Here is a 19,003-nt window from a genome sequence, read left to right on the forward strand (position 1 = left end):
CTCACATCCTCAGAGAGTTCTTTGCCATGAGGTGCCATGTTGAATATCCAGTGGCCAGTATGAGAGAATTGTACCCAAAACACCAAATTTAACAGCCCTGCTCCCCATTTACATCTGGGACCTTGACACATGACACCAGGGAGGGACAACGACACATTTGGGCACAATTTGGACATGTTCACTGTGGGGTGTACTCACTTATGTTGCAGCTATTTAGACATTAATGGCTGTGTGTTGAGTTATTTTCAGAAGACAGTAAATCTACACTGCTATACAAGCTGTACACTGACTACTCTAAGTTATATCCAAGTTTCATGTCTATAGTGTTGTCCCATGAAAAGATATAATGAAATATTTGCAGAAATGTGAGGGGTGTACTCACTTTTGTGATACACTGTATATATATATATATATATATATATATATATATATATATATATACAGTATATACTGTATATACTGTATATATATACGTGTGTGTGCTGAGATTTTTCTGGGCGTGGCTCATGGCACCGTGCCCGCTGTAGACCGTGCCCGCTGTAGACGGTGGTTCTGCTCTGTTGGCATCACTGCCCCGGTGGGTCGTCCCGCCCGGCTGATCCACCCCGCCAGTTTTAATAAAAGCCAGGAAGCGAGAACCGTCCCAAACACCCCATTAACTCAGAGCTTAATTGCTGCTGATGTCGCTGGTGAGGAACAGAGTCCGTCCCTCACCGAAATTATCTGGACGCTCCTATTCTGTTATAAGGGTCTGTGTGAAACCTAGCGCTCTCACTACACAGACAAATTTCCCAGCATCCTACACTCCCGAGAAGAGGGCGTGTCTAAATTCTTAGCTCCCTTAAAACTCTCTTACTAAGTAGAGCTTCTAAATAATCTGATCATGAGCTCCAGATCTGATTAGAATCTCTACTGAGGGAGCTGATCAGGTAGGTAGTGAGGAGCAGGGCGTGTTTTACCTGGTCTTGCCCCGTCCCAACTTTTTTGGAATGTGTAGCAGGCATTGACGTACACCCATTACCTACCTAATATTACGTAGCTCCCACTTGGTGTAGACACCAAAACAGCTCTGACCCTCAAGCCATGGGATGAAGATGTTGGTGTGACCAACAGTGGCTCCGTCCTGATATTAGTTCTGCCTGGTCAGACCTTTCCCATCGATCGTTCAGATCAAGTGGGCACAGGTTGGATCGTTCTAGGTGGGTCGAGATTGTTGGTGTGACCAACTGGCTCTATCCTATCTGTACCCAGTGAGGGTATACGTGGTGGCATCTGCTCCAGCTGATCATGATGGTGTTCAGCTGCCTTCCATCCCAAAATTATGGGCACTTTAATGGTTCTAATGGTGACTGGCTTAACATTTTTGGGAAAAATACCATAAAAGGCAAAGTGGGTGTGGTCAGGCTTGAGTTTTACCTGGAGATGTGTGTCAATTTGAAGCACCGTCCAATCAGAATTCAACCAAGAAGAGCGTTTAGCAGAAGCGACTTTTATTAGCGTGACTACACTGTCTGAGCAATTGAGGGTTAAGGGCCTTGCTCAAGGGCCCAACAGTGGCAAGCTGATAGAGGTGGGGCTTGAACCGGCGACCTTTTGATTACCAGTCTAGTATCTTAACCGCTAGGCTAGAACTTTCCTCTTGGAGGAGTCGTACTGTTGGTCATAGAAGTCTGAAGTCAGGAGCCTCTCCAGCTCTCAAGTTCAGATCTCAGCTGTGCTACCGACCTGGCCGAGCGTCTAACAGACACAAATATCACAGAGCAGCATCGCGTGACGGTCCTGGACGTGTGTCGGGAAGTGTGTGACCAGTCCACAGCCTTGACACAGCCGTCAGTCAGGGATCAAGCACTTCTCCGGTCACCCTTCGGTCAAGGGCGTGGTGGTTCAACAGATCTTGACCTTCTCTGAGGAAGTACCTGCTGAAACTACGGATGCTCTGACCTCGCCCAGTTTGCCACAGAACGACCTTGACCTCATCAGCCTTGAGGACCCACCAGGCCGTGGTGGCTCCAGAACTAGCCGACGTCAGCGTTTTATGATGTCACACCAGCGTGCGGTCATTTCATGCTCGTTTGGCTGCAGTAGGCGGGTCCCGTGATTGTTCCCCTGGACGATGATCCTCGTGTTAATATCAGAAACATCTGGATCTGTGGAGCATGAAGTAATTAGTCGTCTTCTGATCTGAGCTCGTTACTGTTGTGGGTATTATGGGGCAGATGGGATTTTGGGATGTAATGATGGAGGTTCTCCTCAAGCCATTATGTCATCCGTACTGAATCAAACTCAGTTCTCGTGTGATTAAGATCTTGGCTGGTTGGAGACCCGGATTTGCTGGTGTCCTACCAAAACTAGGTGGAAGTGTAGGACTGAGCACCAGCTACTATTAACCAACCATTCAAAATATCTTACCAACTAACTGTCCAACCAACCATTTATTCAGTTGCCTTACCAAACAATCAATAATCCAGCCAACAATTCATCCAACCCACTCATCCATTCAACCGTTGACCATCCATTCAAACAACTATCCACCCAGTTACCCAGCCTCACTCATCATCTAACAATCATCAACAAACATCAATAATCCTCCATCCATCCAACCAACCTTCTATCCAATGACCCCATCAACCAAATGACCATCAAACTCTCTTACTAATTGTCTGACTGTTATACCAACCATGCAACCATCATCCCTAACTCTAACCCATCTATCCAACCATTCAAACAGCCATCCACCCAGTTACCCAACCTCACTCGTCATCTAACCATCAACCAAAAATAACAATAATCCAATAATCCAATCCAATAACTATCCATCCAAGGACTCAATGAACCAACCATCCAACCAGCTATTCAGTTAACTGAAGTCGGGCGAATAGGAAGAGGTCGGTGGAGCGTGGTCAGGACATTATACCCTCCTCGTACACCATTGGGGTCTCCAGCAGAGAGAGAGGAACTGGCTATGACTAAACTTGGAAGAGAATTCTAGATGTTTCCACTTTATACTTGAATAGAAGTGGATGAACGTAGCTGCTCTATAGAGAGTGAAAAACGCTGCTGTGCCGGCGGCGGCGTGCATGTGACTGAGCTCTTGATTTTTGTTCGTGTGGAGGTGATGGATGTTCACTCGGGCACAAATCCGCCGGCTGAGATCAGGTATCACCCCTCAGGGACTTCCTTCATTGAGAGGGAATTGATTTTAGCGCTAACAGAGGGCAGCGTAATGGAGAGGTGTGATGGCTAGTTAGCGCTTGGCGTCCTGTCCCGTCTGTACGTGCCGAGATGGCACAGGCTTCTCTGGGTGAACTTTACTCAGCAGACCTGGTTCTTCCATCTGTTTGGATCATGTGATGCCACCTTCACCCTGTGGGTTGGTCCTGTGAGCAGGCATCTTCCCAGCCTACATGTGGATCAGAGAATCTGCAGGCTGGTTAGATGGTTGTCACGTGACCAGCTGTCACCGGCAGCCCTAAAAAATGGTCAGATAAGGGTTACAGAGCCATTTTAGGGCTCTAGGACTCCACTGAACCACCGTAAGTCATTATCTTTAAGAGGAAAGATATACCAAGTTGCTGTGTAACAAAGATTTTAGGACTCCACTGAACCACAGTAAGAGCCAATACCAAAAAGAAACTTTGGGGAAATGGTAAATCTACCGAGTGTCTGGGATACAGAGCCATTTTAAGGCTCTAGGACTCCATTGAACCACAGTAAGAGTCATTTCCTCCAAAAGGAAACTTGGAACACTGATAGATGTACCGGTTGGCTGGGTTACAAAGGCTCTAGGACTCCACTGAACCATTTTAAGAGTCATTACCTTCAAAAGGCAACATGGAACAGTAGTAAATCTACCAAGTGTCTGGGTTGTATAACCCATTTAAGGCTCTAGGACTCAGCTAAACCACAGTAAGAGTCATTATCTTCAAACAGAGACTTGAAACAGTGGGAAACAATAGTTTCAGGACTCCACTGAACTACAGTAGGAGTCATTATCTTTAAAAGGAAACATGGAACAGTGGTAAATCTACCCAGTGGCTGGGTTACAGAGCCAATTTAAAGTTCTAGGACTCCATTGAACTCCATTCTTTCCAAAAGAAAACATGGTACAGTGGTAAATCTACCCTGTTGCTGGGTAACAAAGCTTCTAGGACTCCACTGAACCATTTTAAGTGTCATTACCTACAGTAGGAGTCATTATCTTTAAAAGGAAACCTGGAACAGTGGTAAATCTACCTAATGGCTGAATTATAGAGCCATTGTAAGGTTCTTGGACTCCACTGAACCACAGTAAGAGTCATTATCTCCAAAAGGAAACATGGAACAGTAGAAAATCTACCAAGCGTTTGGGTTGCATAACCCATTGTAAGGATCTAGGACTCCACTGAACCACAGTAAGAGTCATTACCTCCAAAAGGAAACATGGAACAATAGTAAGTCTACCAAGTGTCTGTGTTGCAAAATCCATTTAAGGCTCTAGGACTCCACTGAACCACTTTAAGTGTCATTACTTCCAAAGGGAAACATGGAACAGTGATAAATCTACCCAATGGCTGGGTTACAGAACCAATTTTAGGGTCTAGGACTCTGAACCACAGTAAGAGTCATTATCTTCAAACAGAGACTTGAAACAGTGGGAAACAATAGTTTCAGGACTCCACTGAACCACAGAAAGTGTCAGTTTCTGCTAAATGAAACTTGGAACAGTGATAAATGTACAGAGTGACTGGGTTGCAGGAGCTATAGGACTCCACTGAACCACAGTAGGGGCTATTACCTCCAAAAGGAAACATGAAACAATGATAAATCTATTCAGTGACTGGGTTATAGAGCCATTTTAAGGTTCTAGGACTCCACTGAACCATTTTAAGAGTCAATACCTTCAAAAGGAAACATGGAACAGTAGTAAATCTACCAAGTGTCTGTGTTGCATAACCCATTTAAGGCTCTAGGACTTCACTGAACCACAGTAAGAGTCAGTTTCTGCAAAAGAAAATATGGAACAGTGGTAAATTCATGAATCAGTTCATGAATCATGGAGGCAGAGTGAGGAGCGTTACCTCAGCGTTACCTCAGCATTACCTCAGAGCAGGTGCCAGATCAGATAGGTTCATCCTTTCAGCACCCTCCTCCACCCTTCTCCACCCCCCCCCCCCCACCCTTTGATCTTTTAGTGATCCCTCCGAGGTGATTTTCCGCCTCCTTGAGTTCTGGAGTTGTGGGAATTCTCCTCCTCCCTCCCGTCACGGCGTTCCTGCTCTCATCCTGGAGTCACCCTGCAGGAAGTGAAGGTCAGACGTTACCTCAGAGCTGCTGCGTCTGAATCTTAATGTGAGAGAGAGAAGATCAGAGCTGGGGGCTCACGTCTGCTCTGAGGAACATCACGCCTTCTGAACAACCAGGACTGGTTCTGCACTGGTGGTGGTCTGCTGGTGTCATCATTACCAGTACACTACCACACTGGTGTTACTATTCTTATATCAGTGTACCTGTCAGCCATACGTACCCACACACACACACACACACACACACACACACACACACACACACACACAACTCATTCTTCAGGTGTTCAGAGTTTAAACGGTTTGAAGAGCAGAAGTCGATGTTAGACCAGCAGGTTCTGGGTTCAAATCTTTAGAGGTTAAAGGTTCAACACGGTTTTCAAACAAAATTAAAAAAACCTGCGGTGAGAAGAAATAATAATAATAATATTAATCATAATAATAATAATTATAAAATAATAATAATACAATAATAATAATGATATAATAATAATAATATAATAATAATATTAATATTAATAATATAATAATAATAATAATAATAATAAAATAACAATAATACAATAATAATAATGATATAATAATAATAATAATATAATAATAATATTAATATTAATAATAAAATAATAATAATAATAATAATAATAATAATAAAACAATGGTAATAATAATACTTATAATAACAATAATAATAATAACAATAATAATATAATAATAATAATAACAACAATAATAATAATAATAATAATAAACATTACAGAAATATATATAGTAATAAGAGTAATATGAAAAATAATATAAATTTAAATAATTTATATACAGTGCCTTGCAAAAGTATTCAGCCCCCTTGAACTTTTCAACCTTTTGCCACATTTCAGGCTTCAAACATAACGATATGAAATTGTAATTTTTTGTGAACAATCAACAACAAGTGGGACACAATCGTGAAGTGGAACGAAATTTATTGGATATTTTAAACTTTTTTTAGAAATAAAAAACTAAAAAGTGGGGCGTGCAATATTATTCAGCCCCTTTACTTTCAGTGCAGCAAACTCACTCCAGAAGTTCAGTGAGGATCTCTGAATGATCCAATGTTGACCTAAATGACTGATGGTGATAAATAGAATCCACCTGTGTGTAATCAAGTCTCCGTATAAATGCACCTGCTCTGTGACAGTCTCAGAGTTCTGTTTAAAGCGCAGAGAGCATCATGAAGACCAAGGAACACACCAGGCAGGTCCGAGATACTGTTGTGGAGAAGTTTAAAGCCGGATTTGGATACAAAAAGATTTCCCAAGCTTTAAACATCTCAAGGAGCACTGTGCAAGCGATCATATTGAATTGGAAGGAGTATCAGACCACTGCAAATCTACCAAGACCCGGCCGTCCCTCTAAACTTTCAGCTCAAACAAGGAGAAGACTGATCAGGGATGCAGCCAAGAGGCCCATGATCACTCTGAATGAACTGCAGAGATCTACAGCTGAGGTGGGAGACTCTGTCCATAGGACACAATCAGTCGTACACTGCACAAATCTGGCCTTTATGGAAGAGTGGCAAGAAGAAAGCCATTTCTCAAAGATATCTATAAATAAGTCACCTGGGAGACACACCAAACATGTGGAAGAAGGTGCTCTGGTCAGATTAAACCAAAATCGAACTTTTTGGCCACAATGCAAAACGTTATGTTTGGCGTAAAAGCAACACAGCTCATCACCCTGAACACACCATCCCCACTGTCAAACATGGTGGTGGCAGCATCATGGTTTGGGCCTGCTTTTCTTCAGCAGGGACAGGGAAGATGGTTAAAATTGATGGGAAGATGGATGGAGCCAAATACAGGACCATTCTGGAAGAAAACCTGTTGCAGTCTGCAAAAGACCTGAGACTGGGACGGAGATTTATCTTCCAACAAGACAATGATCCAAAACATAAAGCAAAATCTACAATGGAATGGTTCACAAATAAACGTATCCAGGTGTTAGAATGGCCAAGTCAAAGTCCAGACCTGAATCCCATCGAGAATCTGTGGAAAGAGCTGAAAACTGCTGTTCACAAACGCTCTCCATCCAACCTCACTGAGCTCGAGCTGTTTTGCAAGGAAGAATGGGCAAAAATTTCTGTCTCTCGATGTGCAAAACTGATAGAGACATACCCCAAGCGACTTGCAGCTGTAATCGCAGCAAAAGGTGCCGCTACAAAGTATTAACGCAAGGGGGCCGAATAATATTGCACGCCCCACTTTTCAGTTTTTTATTTCTAAAAAAAGTTTAAAATATCCAATAAATTTCGTTCCACTTCACGATTGTGTCCCACTTGTTGTTGATTCTTCACAAAAAATTTAAATTTCATATCGTTATGTTTGAAGCCTGAAATGTGGCAAAAGGTTGAAAAGTTCAAGGGGGCTGAATACTTTTGCAAGGCACTGTAGATAATAATAAAATTAATATATGGATAATGATAGAATAATAACATTGATAAATACAGTAATACTGATAATGATATTATAAATAATCATTTAGTAATAATATAATAGTAAAATGTAAAAATAGTATAATAGTATTTTATTCAGAATTACTTTTCGAGGTAATCACAGAACATAAAACGTTAAATAATCATCATCAAAAATAATAAACCAATAACAGCACAATTAAAAATAAAATAATAAAATGATATAAACACAAATCTGAAGTTACCTAACGGTACAATTAATCTGTAGAAGGTGAAGAGATCAGATTTCTGGACTCCTGAGTCCTGATCACATTTGTACTCTGGTTGAAAGTGCTCCAGGTTTTTTTGGATCCCTCTCTCTCCTAAATCTCCCCCTCACACCCGTCTCTCACCGGATCCGCCCATCAGTGCCGACGTTGTTTACACGTTCCAGAACGAAGCCGCTGACCGTGTGTAGTGTAGCGTGTGGAACAGGAAGTGGATGAAAGGCGATGCACGGGCGTGTCCCTCCCTCCCCCCCAACAGGAGAACCTACAGGATGTGGTGGTTGATTTTAACAGAACGTAACCACGCCCCGGTGTCACCACACGTCTTCACCGCGTTCTAATTCAGTCCGGGACACCATCCACATCCGACAGCCTGGATCCTGTTACTATAGCAACCATGTGTTCGGGAGATGAGGTTCCTGTTGTCGCCTGGGAAATTTAGATTCCATGTTATACCCCCCCCCCCCCCCCCCCCCCCCACCATCGTGGGAGGCTGCAGCTCAGTGACAAACATCTTTACAGCGCTGGAGTGGAAGTGAGAGACCAGGAACCATAGGAGGAACCATACCAGGAACCATACAGAGGACCCTACTGGGAACCATGTCAGTAATCATACTGAGGATTCTACTGGGAACCCTATTGGAAACCATACTGGGAACCTTACTAGAAAATATGCAAAGAACCATACCGAACCCATAGCTGGAACCATACTGAGAACCGTACAAAGAGCCATACAGAAAACTATACTGGGAACCATATCAAGAACTATACCATTAACCATAATAAGAACCATACCAGGAAATATACAGGACCCTACAGTGACCATACCAGGAACCTGGGAACCTTACTAAAAAACCAAACTGGGAATCATATCAGGAACTATACTGGAAACCATACTGGGAACCATTCTGGGAACCATACCGGGAAATCATACTGGGAACCATAAGAACACTATCGGGAACCATAAAGGAAACCATACAGGGAACCATGCTGGGAACTTTACCAGCAACCATACAGGAAACTATACTGGGAACCATACTAAGAACCATACTGGGAAATATACAGATGACCCTATTGGGAACCATGTCAGTGACCATACCAAGAATCTGGGAACCTTACTAAAAAAAAAAAACTGGGAATCATATCAGGAACTATACTGAAAACCATACTGGGAACCATGCTGAGAAACATACTGAGAACTAACCTGGAACCATACTGAGGATTCTACTGGAAACCATATTGGGAAACAATCTGGGAAACATATAGAGAACTATGCTGAGAACCATATCAGGAACCATCCTGGAAATATACTGAGAACCATACTGGGAACCATGCCAGGAACCATACTGGGAACCTTACTAAAAACCATATCAGGAATCATACTGGGAACCATAAGAAACATACCGGGAACCAAAAAGGAAACCATACGGGGAACCATGCTGGGAACTGTACCAGTAACCATACAGGGAATTATACTGTGAACCGTATCAAAAACCATACCAGGAACCTTACCATGATGTATACGAGAACCATACGAATGAATGTTTAACTCCAGACACTGAGCAGGAGGAGAGATGAAGTTTCCCGTCGTCCTGCTCTCAGGTTACTAGGAATGTGATCGTCCCGAAAGCTGATGTCATGTTTGCTTTTATTCCACACGTCTGTAAAAGTGCCGGCGGAACATTTGGGGGCCTCCTGCGCTCCTCGGTGAGAGGTAATCAGATCTGGAGACGCTGCAGGTTCCTCTGGTTGACAGAACGAGGGCAGCGAGGCGAGAACAAACAGAAGAAAGAATCCGGTGGAGTCACTTTCTCACCTCTGCAGCGCCTCCCGTCCTGCACCTCCTCCCCGGACGGGGCTTTGTGCAATCTGAGCTCCTTTTGTCTCCAGACGGTCGTGGAAAGTTCACGTCTGGGTGCTGAGAGCTGGAGGAGACGAAGCTTTGGGTTCTGGATCTACCAGAACGTCCACAGAGGTCATCTCCAAATTCTGGTTTAATCCTCTGGCGCTTCCACACGAGCGCTTGAACCAGGACCCACTGAGACCCTCACCAACCAGGGGTCTCTTGTTTGTGGAGCGCCCGGCCCGGTCGGTAGCTCTGCTGAGGGTCAAACTCGGATCACTGAGGTGGTGTGATGGAGGTTCCTCATAGTTCTGATCAGATCTGATCAGCATAAAGACCTGTGGAACTTTGATCAGGATCAGTTTGATTGAGCTAATTCGAATCAGTTTGATTCTGTTGATTTGGATCAATTTAATTCTTTTGATTTGGATCAGTTTAATTCAACTAATTTGGATTGGTTTGATTCATCTGATTCGGATCAGTTTGATTCAGATTAGTTTGATTCAGCTTATACGGATTAGTTCAGACCAGCTGATTCGGATCTGTGTGATTCAGTTGATTTTAATCAGTTTGGATCAGTTGATTTGGATCAGTTTGATTCAGTTTGTTTTAAACACTGTGGATCAGTTGATTCTGATCAGTTTGGATCAGTTGGTTTGGATTAAGTTTGATTCAGCTGATTCGGGTCAGTGTGATTCAGTTGATTTTAATCAGTTCGGATCAGTTGATTCAGATCAGTTTGAATCAGTTGATTCTGATCAGTTTGATTCAGCTGATTTGGATTGTTTTGTTGTCTAATTAGGGAATCGGAAATGACTAAATTAGAAGGAAGGTGACTGGAACTGCTCCTGGTCCATCATGACGTTCTTTCCTTCCTGCTCTACATTCTGAGCTCATCATGAACCGGTGACTGCGTGTTCCAGGACTAAATCCAGCATGAGGAGCGAACAGGAGCGTTTTTGAAGCACCAGGATGGATTAGATGTTAAGAACGTTCTCCTCTGAGTCACAGCTCCTCCTGAGCGAAGCCTCATAAATCCCCGAGACGCCGTCCGGACGTTCTTCTTCTCGCCTCCGTCTCGTTTGGAGGAGGACGCAGGACGAGTCCTTTGTGAGTCACAGACCGAGGTGCTGGAGTTCAGACCTCATCTTTATTCTGGTTCCTCTGTGAAGAACATCAGGCTTCTGCAGCACCAGCCTGAACGTCTCTGTGAGGGCTTTCACTAGATGTAGAAACACGTCTGCACTGGTCACAACGAGCCGCTGGAGTTCTTACAAAGTTTCTTACTGTTGGTTCCTGTTCTTCACATCACACAAAAGTTTCTGCTGCACCGTTGTACTGAGTTTGATTCAGTTTGATTCAGCTAACCCATATTACCTTGATTCAGCTGATTCGGATCAGTTTGATTCAGCTTATTTGGATCAGTTTGATTCAGCTGTTCCTGATCAGTTTGATTCAGCTTATTTGGATCAGTTTGATTCAGCTGATTTGGATTGGTTTGATTCAGCTGATTTGGATCAGTTTGATTCAGCTGATTTGGATCAGTTTGATTCAGCTGATTCGGATCAGTTTGATTCTGCTAACCCATATCACCTTGATTTAGCTGTTCCTGATCAGTTTGATTCAGCTGTTCCTGATCAGTTTGATTCAGCTGATTCGAATCGGTTTGATTCAGCTGATTTGGATCGGTTTGATTCAGCTGATTTGGATCGGTTTGATTCAGCTGATTTGGATCAGTTGATTCGGATCAGTTTGATTCAGCTGATTTGGATCAGTTTGATTCAGCTGATTTGGATCAGTTGATTCGGATCAGTTTGATTCAGCTGTTTCGGATCAGTTTGATTCAGCTGATTTGGATCAGTTGATTCGGATCCATTTGATTCAGCTGTTTCGGATCAGTTTGATTCAGCTGATTTGGATCGGTTTGATTCAGCTGATTTGGATCGGTTTGATTCAGCTGATTTGGATCAGTTGATTCGGATCAGTTTGATTCAGCTGTTTCGGATCAGTTTGATTCAGCTGATTTGGATCAGTTGATTCGGATCCATTTGATTCAGCTGTTTCGGATCAGTTTGATTCAGCTGATTTGGATCAGTTTGATTCAGTTGGTTTGAATCAGTTTATTTGGATCATTTTGATTCAGTTGATTCAGATCAGTTTGATTCAGTTGGTTTGGATCAGTTTGTTTCAGCTGATTTGGATCAGTTTGATTCAGTTGGTTTGAATCAGTTTATTCAGATAATTTTGATTCAGCTAATTCGGATCAGTTTGATTCAGTTGATTTGGATTGGTTTGATTCAGCTGATTTGGATCAGTTTGATTCAGCTGATTTGGATCAGTTTAATTCAGCTGATTTGGATCAGTTTGATTCAGTTTATTTGGATCAGTTTAGATCAGTTTGGATCAGTTGATTCATGTCTCCTGCACTCACAGCAGGTCCAGGTTTGACTCTGCGAGGGACTCGAACCCTCTTGATGTGTTTATTTTATTTGATCTGGGTTTTACTGGGTCGTATGTCAGAACTTCTCCAGTTGGGACAGCAGGAGGTTTCCAAATGTGTTACCTTGACCCCCCCAGGAGTGGAGGTCTGCAGCAGTAGAGGTGACGGTTTAACACCATGAGGGAAGCAGATATGACTAATGATCAGGTGTGGGAGGTGTGGGTGGTGCAGCTCATGACGGTTTAACGCTACAGTACGAATCTTCTCTCCTCTCTCAGTGTTTGCTGAACCAGCCGAAGTTCTGGGCGGTGGAGGTGACGGCGCTCTGCCTCAGGACCAAACTGGAACGATCGAGTTCACGCAGGGTGGAGCGCGCCATGATGCAGACCCAGGTAACGTAAACAAACGCTCTCTCGTACCACCGCACGGGCACAAATTCCCACACACAGACATCAATCAAATCTTGTGAGAAGGTTCTCAGAGGAGCGGCTGCTGTTCTAACTGAAAAGATCAAACAGAGGGTCCGTCTGTTTTAATACGAATACTTTTGATCATGTAGTGTAATACTATAAACAGTTTAGGGAGTAACCCTGACTCTGTTTGCTTTTTCTTTACTTTTTGATATTTTACTCCATCATGAATCAGAACGTTTCTCATTTTCACTTTTTCTCGCACTTTGATCCTAAATCGATGGTGACATTTAGGGAATGGAACCCCCACACCTCCTGATTTCTTTATTCTCATGAAAGCTAGACTGAACAGAAATGAATTATTTTAGAATCTCGGGAGATTTATTAACAACTCTGACCCCACTAAGACCTGGACCAGACGTCTGAAGGGTTCCTTTGGTATCGGCGGGTGTTCTGTCAAAGCTAATGTGTTCCATTATGGCTGGTGTTCCGTTACAGCAGGTGTGTTCTGTTACAGCAGGTGTGTTCTGTTACAGCAGATGTTCTGTTACAGCAGGTGTGTTCTGTTACGGTGTGTTCCGTTACAGCAGGTGTGTTTTGTTACAGCAGGTGTGTTCCGTTACAGCAGGTGTGTTCCGTTACAGCAGGTGTGTTCTGTTACAGCAGGTGTGTTCCGTTACAGCAGGTGTGTTTTGTTACAGCAGGTGTGTTCCGTTACAGCAGGTGTGTTCCGTTACAGCAGGTGTGTTTTGTTACAGCAGGTGTGTTCCGTTACAGCAGGTGTGTTCCGTTACAGCAGGTGTGTTCCGTTACAGCAGGTGTGTTCCGTTACAGCAGGTGTGTTCCGTTACAGCAGGTGTGTTCTGTTACAGCAGGTGTGTTTTGTTACAGCAGGTGTGTTCCGTTACAGCAGGTGTGTTTTGTTACGTTTTGTGTTCCTGCTCTCCTGTACTGTTCCATCATTACCTGTGTGTGTGTGTGTGTGTGTGTGTGTGTGTGTGTGTTTATGTGATGAGCTTTGGGTTTCTGAAGGAACTTAATCAGATGCTGGTAAGCTGTAGCCTAGTGGTTAGGGTACTGGACTAGTAATCAGAAGGTTGCTGGTTCAAGCCCCACCACTGCCAGATTGCTGCTGTTGGGCCTCTGAGCAAGACCCTTAACCCTTAATTGCTCAGATTGTATACTGTAACTGTAATGTAAGTCGCTTTGGATAAAGGCGTCTGCTAAATGCTGAAAATGTAAATGGTAAACCTGATTCACTCTGGTTAAAGCCGCCGCCCACTCTCTCCCCCACAGCCAATCAGATTACACCTCAGCGTGTTCCTTTATTAGATCGGGGACTCCGCCCGGAACACAACGCTCACTGTGTGGAGGTCTGCGCTCACGGTTCCTCATGAAGATCAAACGGTGTCGCCGGCGTACACTGAGGATCAGACCAGGAATCTTCTGTCATCAGGACACAGATTAGCGTCGCTAAATCGCCAGATGCTAACAGCATTTGTTACAGACTCGCTGAGCTAACCAGCTAGCTGCTATGACAAATTACACTGTAGCGTCCGGTGCATGGCAGCAGCAGGGGGCGCTGTGGAGACGGCACGTCATCATCTACACTCGGGGTTTGAGTGTGTTTATCCCGATCTGTCATACTAGAGCAGAATGTACGTCATTAGCTCTACGCTTACTCAGGCAAGGGGAAGCTAAGCTAAGTATAGCGGCGTTCAGTGCGTATGTAGCATAACTATGTAAGTATGACCTGCTAAAATGCTAGCATTTTTGTTAGCTAGTATTATTAGCACTCGACGTTGACATAAATACAGCAACAGATATTATTACGTTGTTGCTAGTGCGCACACAGCCATGCTAACTTAGCTAAGGTGGCACAGCAGCGTCTCCCTTCCCAGCTAGGCTGGGCACTTAGCGGACACAGTCGGCGGGATGAGAAATCGCCTTGTTTCTGCTCCAACGCTGACTCCTACAGTCCGTTTGAGACACCTACACCATGCTAGTTGGCGTAAAGACATAGCTAACGACTTTGTGTATGTTGGAAAAGGCACATGCTAGCCTCGGGCTCTCAGCGGCCAGCGGGACACCACACGCAAGGCTTTAGTGAGCTGGCATTGCTGTCGTATCTCTAATCGGCATTCATTGCAAACTTGATTCCCGTGTATTTAAACAGATCCTGAATGTGTTGATAATGTTCTGGACTGTAGGGGGTGAAATGATGCTGAAACGTGTGACCTTCTCTTCCAGACGTTGGTGGATTTCTTTCAGGAGAAGCTCTGTCCTGTGGGGGAGCGTCTGAAGATCTTCTACGGCTGTCCGGCTCCGCCCCACTGGGAACTGCAGGTACGGTCACGCCCCATCGAATTTTCACGACACTGCGGGTGAATATAAGTGGCGCACGGACAGGACGGCGAGAACTGGCGAGTTGTGATCTCAGCAGAGCCGACGACCTGTCCGTGCGCCACTTATATTCACTAGGGAGGGTCTGTTCTTGTACATTACCAGCGTCTTTTGCCATAACGGACACAAATTCCCACAGACAAACTCCAGAATCATTCAATTGTAGGTCGCTTTGGATAAAAGCAGCTGAAAATGTCACAAATGTCAAGGAGGCAGTGAGAGTGGGGTGAGTGTGGGGGGTGAGTGAGAGTGGGGTGAATGTGGGTGAGTGGGGGGGGATTGTGGGGGATTGTGGGGGGTGAGTGGGGGGAATTAAAAGAGCTGCTGTCACTGCCTGGGGACACGAGGAGGGGGGCAACACCTGCATAGTGTGTGTAGCATGTGTTAGTATAATGCGTGTGCATACATGTACAATGTGCATACAGCGTGTGTTTAATATGTGTGTAATGTGTGTTTCATGTATGTGTGTGTATATAGAGTGTATGGTTGTGTATCGGCGGTGTGTTCAATAAGTGTGTTTGTGTGTATAATGTGTGTATATGCATGTATGAACGAGTGTATGTATATATACTGTATGTATACAGTGTATCACAAAAGTGAGTCCACCCCTCACATTTCTGCAAATATTTCATTATATCTTTTCATGGGACAACACTATAGACATGAAACTTGGATATAACTTAGAGTAGTCAGTGTACAGCTTGTATAGCAGTGTAGATTTACTGTCTTCTGAAAATAACTCAACACACAGCCATTAATGTCTAAATAGCTGCAACATAAGTGAGTACACCCCACAGTGAACATGTCCAAATTGTGCCCAAATGTGTCGTTGTCCCTCCCTGGTGTCATGTGTCAAGGTCCCAGGTGTAAATGGGGAGCAGGGCTGTTAAATTTGGTGTTTTGGGTACAATTCTCTCATACTGGCCACTGGATATTCAACATGGCACCTCATGGCAAAGAACTCTCTGAGGATGTGAGAAATAGAATTGTTGCTCTCCACAAAGATGGCCTGGGCTATAAGAAGATTGCTAACACCCTGAAACTGAGCTACAGCATGGTGGCCAAGGTCATACAGCGGTTTTCCAGGACAGGTTCCACTCGGAACAGGCTTCGCCAGGGTCGACCAAAGAAGTCGAGTCCACGTGTTCGGCGTCATATCCAGAGGTTGGCTTTAAAAAATAGACACATGAGTGCTGCCAGCATTGCTGCAGAGGTTGAAGACGTGGGAGGTCAGCCTGTCAGTGCTCAGACCATACGCCGCACACTGCATCGACTCGGTCTGCATGGTCGTCATCCCAGAAGGAAGCTGACGCACAAGAAAGCCTGCAAACAGTTTGCTGAAGACAAGCAGTCCAAGAACATGGATTACTGGAATGCCCTGTGGTCTGACGAGACCAAGATAAACTCGTTTGGCTCAGATGGTGTCCAGCATGTGTGGCGGCGCCCTGGTGAGAAGTACCAAGACAACTGTATCTTGCCTACAGTCAAGCATGGTGGTGGTAGCATCATGGTCTTGGGCTGCATGAGTGTTGCTGGCACTGGGGAGCTGCAGTTCATTGAGGGAAACATGAATTCCAACATGTACTGTGACATTCTGAAACAGAGCATGATCCCCTCCCTTCGAAAACTGGGCCTCATGGCAGTTTTCCAACAGGATAACGACCCCAAACACAACCTCCAAGATGACAACTGCCTTGCTGAGGAAGCTGAAGGTAAAGGTGATGGACTAAACCCAATTGAGCACCTGTGGCGCATCCTCAAGTGGAAGGTGGAGGAGTTCAAGGTGTCTAACATCCACCAGCTCCGTGATGTCATCATGGAGGAGTGGAAGAGGATTCCAGTAGCAACCTGTGCAGCTCTGGTGAATTCCATGCCCAGGAGGGTTAAGGCAGTGCTGGATAATAATGGTGGTCACACAAAATATTGACACTTTGGGCACAATTTGGACATGTTCACTGTGGGGTGTACTCACTTATGTTGCAGCTATTTAGACATTAATGGCTGTGTGTTGAGTTATTTTCAGAAGACAGTAAATCTACACTGCTATACAAGTTGTACACTGACTACTCTAAGTTATATCCAAGTTTCATGTCTATAGTGTTGTCCCATGAAAAGATATAATGAAATATCTGCAGAAATGTGAGGGGTGTACTTACTTTTGTGATACACTGTATATATTGTGTGTGTGTGTATAGAGTGTGTATATATAGTGTGTTTCTCTGTGCAGAGGCAGTTAGCCAGTTTGCTAACAGATTTGGGATTAACCAGCTCCGCCCTGCTCATCTACGAGAGACTGGAACTGTGGGAAGATGCTGTTATCTGTCTGGAGCGCATCGGCCAACACGGCAAGGTACAGACACACTACACACACACACACACTTACACACACACTACACACAAACACACACACACACACTACATACACAGACAAGATAGAGATAGAGACATGACTGAGACAGAAAACAGAGAGACACAAGACAGATAGACATAAGACAAAGAGACAAGGCTGAGAGACATGAAACTGAGAGACAAAACAGAGAGATAAGAGAAAAAGACACAAGATAGAGACCAAGAGGGAGAGACACAAGGTCGAGAGTGAAAAGACTGAGAGACTCAAGACTGAGAGACAGAAGACAGAGAGACGCAAGACAGGGAGACACAAGACCGAGACACGCAAGGCTTAGAGACAGAAGACTGAGAGACTCAAGACTGAGAGACTCGAGGCAAAGTCGAGACAAAGTCGAGAGACATAAGACAAAGAGACAAGGCTGAGAGACATTAAAATGAGAGATAAGAGAAAAAGAGACAGAATTGAAACAAGACTGAGAGACACATAGCTGTGAGACGCAAGGCTGAGAGACACAAAACAGAGAGACAGAAGCCTGAGCCTCTTTAAAGCCTTGTGTTAATATAAAGCTGGTCTGACTGTGAGCAGAGGTACGAGTGTTTGGGTGGGGGGAGGGACGATCAGGGCTCTGAGTTCTCCTCTCCTCTCTCTCAGGCGGAGGAGATCCTGAGGCGGGAGCTGGAGAAGAAGGAGACGCCGTCCCTGCTCTGTCTCCTGGGGGACGTGCTGAGGGACCCGCAGTATTACGACCGCGCCTGGGAGCTCTCCAAACACCGCAGCGCCCGGGCACAGAGGTCCCGCGCCCTCCACCACCTCCGAAACAAGGAGTTCCAGGAGTGTGTGGACTGCTTCGAGCGCTCGCTCCGCATCAATCCCATGCAGGTACGTGCCAACACACCCTCCGCACCTCGTTATTCAGCCCAGTTTTAGCTGACAGACGATGGGACTGAGAATGTGTGTGTGTGTGTGTGTGTCCTGACGCCTTTGATCTCTTACAGTTAGGGGTGTGGTTCTCTCTGGGGTGTGCCTACTTTGCGCTGGAGGGTTATGAGGGAGCCGCTAAAGCCTTCCAGAGGTGCGTGGCGCTGGAGCCGGACGTAAGTCACATGATGGGTCACATGACCTGGTTCTGAGTTTACTGTTATGTGGTGTGGGCGTGGACGGAGGGTTCACTTATTTTTTCTCTCTGCAGAACTCAGAGGCTTGGAACAACCTCTCCACCGCCCTCATCAAACTGAGGAACAAGTGAGTGCAGGGACACGCCCTTCTGATACTGACATGTGGAGGGAGGATGGATGATGAATAGATGGATGATGGATGAGTTAATAGATGAATGATGGATGGATGATGAATAGATGGATGATGGATGGATGATGAATAGATGGATGATGGATGATGGATGGATGATGGATGATGGATGGATGGATGAGTTAATAGATGGATGATGGATGGATGGATGGATGGATGAGTTAATAGACGGATGATGGATGGATGATGAATAGATGGATGATGGATGGATGATGGATGATGGATGGATGGATGAGTTAATAGATGGATGATGGA

General features: G+C 44.7%; 1 protein-coding gene across 1 annotated transcript in view; it reads left to right on the forward strand.

The window, feature by feature from the left end:
• Nucleotides 1–19,003, forward strand: part of ttc27 (tetratricopeptide repeat domain 27) — a 54,179-nt gene that overhangs the window by 26,577 nt on the left and 8,599 nt on the right. The window contains exons 10-15 of the mRNA XM_063007147.1: nucleotides 12,559–12,672; nucleotides 14,941–15,036; nucleotides 17,321–17,443; nucleotides 18,095–18,322; nucleotides 18,439–18,537; nucleotides 18,633–18,685. Of these exons, the coding sequence (XP_062863217.1) occupies nucleotides 12,559–12,672; nucleotides 14,941–15,036; nucleotides 17,321–17,443; nucleotides 18,095–18,322; nucleotides 18,439–18,537; nucleotides 18,633–18,685 (713 nt within the window). The remainder of the gene's footprint in view (nucleotides 1–12,558; nucleotides 12,673–14,940; nucleotides 15,037–17,320; nucleotides 17,444–18,094; nucleotides 18,323–18,438; nucleotides 18,538–18,632; nucleotides 18,686–19,003) is intronic.

The sequence above is a fragment of the Trichomycterus rosablanca genome, chromosome 13, assembly GCF_030014385.1.
Source record: "Trichomycterus rosablanca isolate fTriRos1 chromosome 13, fTriRos1.hap1, whole genome shotgun sequence".
Lineage (NCBI taxonomy): Eukaryota > Metazoa > Chordata > Actinopteri > Siluriformes > Trichomycteridae > Trichomycterus > Trichomycterus rosablanca.